We start from the raw sequence: 6259 nt of genomic DNA, 5'->3' as shown, positions 1-6259 counted from the left end.
GCTCAGGAGGCTGAGGCAAGGAGAATCACTTGAACCTGGGAGTCAGAGGTTGCAGTGAGCCGAGATTGCACTCTAGCCTGGGCAACAGAGTGAGACTCCATCTCAAAATAAAATAAAATAAATAAAATAAAATAAAATAAAATACTCCATATTTCATCACAGTAGCTGAGAATGTAAATAACCATTTGAAAGAATTTGGCTTGCTAATGATGCTACTGACACATATAATAAAGTTTATGTACTGTATAATTGCACAGAGTATTTGTACATGTTCATATGAAAATGCAAAACAACAACAACAACAAAAAACCAAAGAGCAAGTGCTATTTGTTGGAAGTCATGTTTGCCATGATTTTTAGAATTTAATAAAAGAAAAAAATGGCAAGCAAATTATTGGAAATATGTTGGTTTAAAGTTGTCATTGTTGAAATACTATGCGAAGGTGATAGGAACAGGAGGCTGGGAAATTCTAGACAGAAAAGGGCGGGTCCTCAGCTAAAGCCCCACTCTCAAGCCTAATAGCCTGAGACTGTGGCCCAAAGGGAGTACTTCTAACCCTGTTTTCCCACTCAAATGTGCCTTTTTTGGCCTGCCCCACTCCTCATCCTATGCCCATAAAACCCCAGGCTCCGCCGGTAGTGGGAAGTGGCTGAAGATCTAGAGGAGAAGCAGCTCAATGTTACAGACTATGGTGGGATGTCGGAGAGAAGTGGCTTGACTTCAGAGGGACAGGTTGAAGGCGTGACTTTCGAGAAGAGTCTGGATGGAGACAGCCGGACTTCAGGGGAAGATTACCTTCCTGCTTCTCATTCCCTTCCCAGCTCGCCTTCCTGCTGAGAGTCACTTCCATCAACAATAAAATCTCCCGCATTTACCATCCTCCAATTCGGTTGTGCAACCTCATTTTTCTTGGAAGCTGGACAAGAGCTCAGGAGCCAGGAATGCAGATACAAAAGGTTGTTACACTGAACCTCTGCCCTTGCTGGCAAGAGGCAGCCGCCTGAAGCGAAAAGGCAAAGGGCCCACTGAGCTACTAACACTTAAGCCGTCTGCAGATAACAGAGCTAAAAGAGCACTGTAACACCCTCCCCCTCGAGGTTTCGGGGGTGGCGGCACCCCCCTAGATGCTGCTGCGGGGCCTGCACAGAATTTGTTCCTGCTGGCATCCAAAAGTGCTCCTGCATCTGTTGACCTGTGTGCTCCCTCCCATGAGGGGTGGGCGCAGTGGGTCCCAGCGAGTGGATTTCACCCCTGCCAGCCCTAAAGCAGCTGGCTGGTTCCAGCGTCAGTGCGCCCCAGTTCCCTCCCATGAAGGGGTCAGGGAAATGTCCTCCATCAGAGGTATTGTTCCAGTCTAAGCCCTGATGCTGAGAATAATATGAGAATCATAAAGCCAGGAGAAAGAATAATTGTGTTATCCCATTACCCTGAATTGTAGCACTTAGAAAAATGAATGAAGTCACATTTATTAGACAGCATTCTACCTTGTAGCTATCATCATCATCTCTATCTACATCTATCCCATTAAATAATTTACTTTTTGAAATATGTACATTCATAAATTGGATAATGCCTATGTAATTTAAAAAAAGAATGGGTATTATGGGTAAGTTACATTAGTAAACGGTAAAGTTCAAGTCAAGCTAAATACATTTAGATTTAGAAATTAAGTTTAGTTTAAAATACATTGCTTAAGAAAATAGTTATTTATGGATGACCTTAAACTAATCCAAGGAACACTATAATAAAGATTTAGTTTTCAACATAAATACTATTCTTTAATCAGAGAGATAAACCATTTCATGATCAATCTGTTATTTTTATTTATTTATTATTTTTATTATTTATTTATTTTTCTTTTGAGATGGAGTCTCGCTCTCTAGCCCAGGCTGGAGTGCAGTGGCGCCATCTCAGCTCACTGCAACCTCTGCCTCTTGGGTTCAAGCGATTCTCCTGCCTCAGCCTCCTGAGTAGCTGAGATGACAGGCACGTGCCACCACAACCTAATCTCTTATTTTTAAAGACAGGATTTTAGGACTAAACAAATCAAATGTAAGTTCCCCCTCACATCTTTGATCTCTCACTTGGGTAATGATGCAGCTTGAAAGCACAGAGCCCCATTTCTACATTACAAGCAAAATAAAAGTTAATTCATGGAATACAATGGTGTATCTGTAATTGAGGTAGTATATTTTATTTATTGGAACGGCATTTTGAGATCCAGTGCTGTTCATTGAATTTCCCTGTAAGGAGAGTTTGAGGTGAGGACTCATCAAGCTGCTATCCCAAAAACAAAACAAAACAAAACAAAAAGCTAATCACATGAAATCAATTTCCTGTTTCTTCCAACTTGCAGGATAAGGCCTAGACGAAGCTTTTATTGTTTTCTGTGACCCAAGTGTTGGGAACAGTAGAAAATTGTTAACAGGTGTGAAGAAACATTTAGGGGCTTGAAAAGCAGCATGGGGGTGGACCTAGGCTCTTTGCAATGTTCCACATCTTGCCCTACATGATGGTTACATGAGTGTTTATAATACATTGCTGTGTTTACCATTTTTACTTTGACTCATTTCTAAGTGTGCATTATAATTTTAAAAATTATGTATTAGGAGAAGTACACCATAAAAATTATTGGTTGCTCATTATATACCTAGGAAAAAATTCACTATTTATATATCTTTACATACAACTGTAAGAGAGTTGAAGTAGAAACTTTATTTTAGGTACAACATGTAGAAATAAGAGAAGCTGTTACCTGAAGTACCCAGATCTTTCCAAAGGTTTTTTTCCACTTTTTCATTTTTTTTTTTTTTTTTTAGGTGGAGTCTTGCTCTGTCGCCCAGGCTGGAGTGTGGTGGCGCCATCTCCCCTCACTGCAAGCTCCCCCTCCTGGGTTCACGCCATTCTCCTGCCTCAGCCTCCCGAGTAGCTGGAACTACAGGCGCCCACCACCATACCAGGCTAATTTTTTGTATTTTTTGTAGAGACGGGGTTTCAGTGTGTTAGCCAGGATGGTCTCGATCTCCTGACCTCTTGATCTGCCCACCACAGCCTTCCAAAGTGCTGAGATTACAGGCGTGAGCCACCGCGCCCAGTCTCTACCTTTAGTTATCTACCTTGCATGACAAAACTTTGCCATTCCTTATCTATTTTTCTTTTGGCTCCTGTATTCCTGACACAACAAGGGTAGACATATTTCCCACACGCTTGGTTTAGCAGAGTACCTATATCAGTTAGGTTTTTCTGCCAGAGAAACCTCTCTAACTCTACATTGCATATTGATATCTCACATGTCTTTGGATTCAGTTTTTCTAAGCTGGGTTTGGTGGATGGTTCTGGTGATATGAGATGGGCCAAGTTCTGCGTCTTGGAATTAGTTAGAGTTTGGACAATTTAGGCTGGATAAGGCAGGGACAAACTGACTCCATTATTTTCTCATTCTCCTTCTGGGAACAGTGTAGTAGCCAGGCAATGTTCTCATAATAAACACAAAAGGAAAAGAAACTCCAGTGTGGAAACCATCTCAAACCTCTGTGTGAAGTCTACCAATTTTCTGTTAACCAAAGCAAGCTATGTGAGTGTGCTCAGAGTCCAGGGGCCACCCTGTCTGTGATGGGAAAATACTACAAGATTATATGTCAAATAATGGGATACTCAGGAATATTTACGAAAATGTTGAATATTCTAATGAAATAACAAATATTTAGACATTAAATGGACTTGAGAGTAACTTTACCAAGGGTCTAAGTATGAGAGATACGTTTGATATATTTTTATGGGCTGAAAACCCTGAGTGGGAAAATAGGACTAATTCCACCAGGATGACCTCCTGGAAATACATTTTCCATTTTGGAAATTATTTTAAAAATTCATTTTTTTCTGGAGGGGTGTGTGTATGTGTGTGTGTCTGTCTATGTGTGTATGTTTTATGAGCTTATTAACAATAATGTCATACAAAAGTACTGGTTAGCAGGAATAAGATTTTAAGGTGTATTGGCATTCCCACAGTTCCCAAGAAAATTTTCAATGATTTTGATTAAAAAGTTTGGATTTTGTCTATTTAAATCTAGCATAAAAATTGGTCATGGTGATGATCCTAGTTATGACTAATCTCCCTTTAAGATTTAGGCATTTACTTGTATAAACTATGTGGTACATTTTCCATAGCAAACAGCTAAAGTTGCTGAACACAAATTATGCAGAAGTGAAACGAGGAAACCATTGCAAAACATTGAAAGAGAATATGTCTTTATTTGCATGCTGGCAAATGAAAATTCCGGTTTCACTTCTACTTCAGTATCTAACAAGTCTGTAACAAGAAGGGACATTGAATGAATGAGTTAAGTTGAGCTGTTTGAAAATTAGAATGTTTTCCATAAATACAGTATCGAACTCATCAATTAGCATAAACTGCTACTTTCTTGTTTGACACTGGTCACAGTATTTGAAAGTAAAAAGAATGTTACTGCACATTCAGAAATCAGGTGCACATAAAATTTAAGGTCAGGCTATTAAAGGAATCACAGCCAGTGTTGTTAGGCCTTCATTTTTTCTATCTTTTTGTCTGTTCAGACACGATAACTTTTCTACCCATCATTTTTTCCATTCTAGAAGTGGTTACATTTGTTCTTGGAAATTTTGCTAATGGCTTCATAGCATTGGTAAATTCCATTGAGTGGGTCAAGAGACAAAAGATCTCCTTTGCTGACCAAATTCTCACTGCTCTGGCAGTCTCCAGAATGGGTTTGCTCTGGGTAATATTATTACATTGGAATGCAACTGTTTTGAATCCAGGTTTACATAGTTTAGGAGTAAGAATTACTACTATTAATGCCTGGGCTGTAACCAACCATTTCCGCATCTGGATTGCTACTAGCCTCAGCATATTTTATTTGCTCAAGATTGCCAATTTCTCCAACTTTATTTTTCTTCACTTAAAAAGGAGAATTAAGAGTGTCATTCCAGTGATACTATTGGGGTCTTTGTTATTTTTGGTTTGCCATATTGTTGTGGTAAACATGGATGAGAGTATGTGGACAAAAGAATATGAAGGAAACGTGAGTTGGGAGATCAAATTGAGTGATCCAACGCACCTTTCAGAAATGACTCTAACCATGCTTGCAAACTTAATACCCTTTACTCTGTCCCTGTTATCTTTTCTGCTCTTAATCTGTTCTTTGAGTAAACATCTCAAGAAGATGCAGCTCCATGGCAAAGGATCTCCAGATTCCAACACCAAGGTCCACATAAAAGTTTTGCAAATGGTGATCTCCTTCCTCTTGTTATTTGCTGTTTACTTTCTGTCCCCAATCACATCGATTTGGAAGTTTAGAAGGAGGCTGCAGAATGAACCTGTCCTCATGCTCTGCCAAACTACTGCAATTATATATCCTTCATTTCATTCATTCATCCTAATCTGGGGAAGCAAGAAGCTAAAACAGACCTTTCTTTTGATTTTGTGTCAGATTAAGTGCTGAGTAAAAGACCTGAAACTCTCAAATTTCTAGATTCACAAGTGGGACATTGTGTGTCTCCAAGAGAAAACAAACTGATGTTGTCTGGAACATTTTATACTTTCTACTGGTTTTTCTGTATTGTATGTTTTTGAGTAATTTCCAAAAGTATATCTAGAAAAGTCTTTTACCTAAAGTTAGTGTAAAAAGTATCTATATATGCATGTGTATGTGTATATGAAACACTTAGAGTGACAATAACATAACCTTAATCATTTTTTACAAACTGCCAAATTATAGAAAACATTGTAAGAAATTTTTCAGAATCATGAAGCCATGTGTATTCACAATACAGTTCATATTATCATGTTTCATTTGAAAAATTTATGATCTCTATTTATAATTGTTAAGAACTTACATCTTATTTCACAAAATCATTGCTCTTTTCCACTGCTATTTGTACCATACATATGTACCATACCGTGCTTAAACATGATTATTTGAACATCTAGTTTTTTAGACGGTATGAGCATTCTAATCTAAATCAATAATGAGGTTTTATCTTTGGGGTAGTTTTTGTTTCATAATGAATTCTAATTTTATGTTTAATTTAAAGCAAACTATTGTTAGAAAACTATGCACAAAATAAAATTGAAGAATGACAAATGTATTTGGAATACATTTTGTATATGTCTACCATAATCAGTACTGAGGAATATTAGATTTTATACCAATATGTGAACAACTGAGAAAAAAGTCATATCTGTAATAGGGATGAAGAAAGAAACACAATGCTGACCTCTTAA

General features: G+C 38.0%; 1 protein-coding gene across 1 annotated transcript; it reads left to right on the top strand.

The window, feature by feature from the left end:
- Positions 1–1124: 1124 nt before the first annotated feature.
- LOC129009933 (taste receptor type 2 member 45) lies at positions 1125–5884 on the top strand. The gene is made up of 2 exons (XM_063646903.1): positions 1125–1341; positions 4459–5884. The coding sequence occupies exons 1-2, from the start codon at positions 1125–1127 to the stop codon at positions 5475–5477; spliced, it is 1236 nt and encodes a 411-aa protein (XP_063502973.1). The 3' UTR covers positions 5478–5884.
- The last annotated feature ends 375 nt before the right edge of the window (positions 5885–6259 follow it).

The sequence above is a fragment of the Pongo pygmaeus genome, chromosome 10 (genome assembly GCF_028885625.2).
Source record: "Pongo pygmaeus isolate AG05252 chromosome 10, NHGRI_mPonPyg2-v2.0_pri, whole genome shotgun sequence".
Classification (NCBI taxonomy): domain Eukaryota; kingdom Metazoa; phylum Chordata; class Mammalia; order Primates; family Hominidae; genus Pongo; species Pongo pygmaeus.
Note: the sequence above shows the minus strand (reverse complement) of the source record. Positions and strands in the feature narration are given on the sequence as shown.

Coding starts and splice junctions, on each gene's coding strand:
- LOC129009933 (XM_063646903.1), top strand. CDS start 1,125: ATGCTGCTGCGGGGCCTGCACAGAATTTGTTCCTGCTGGCATCCAAAA. Junction 1,342..4,458: donor GGAAATGTCCTCCATCAGAG/GTATTGTTCCAG, acceptor GAAAGTAAAAAG/AATGTTACTGCACATTCAGA.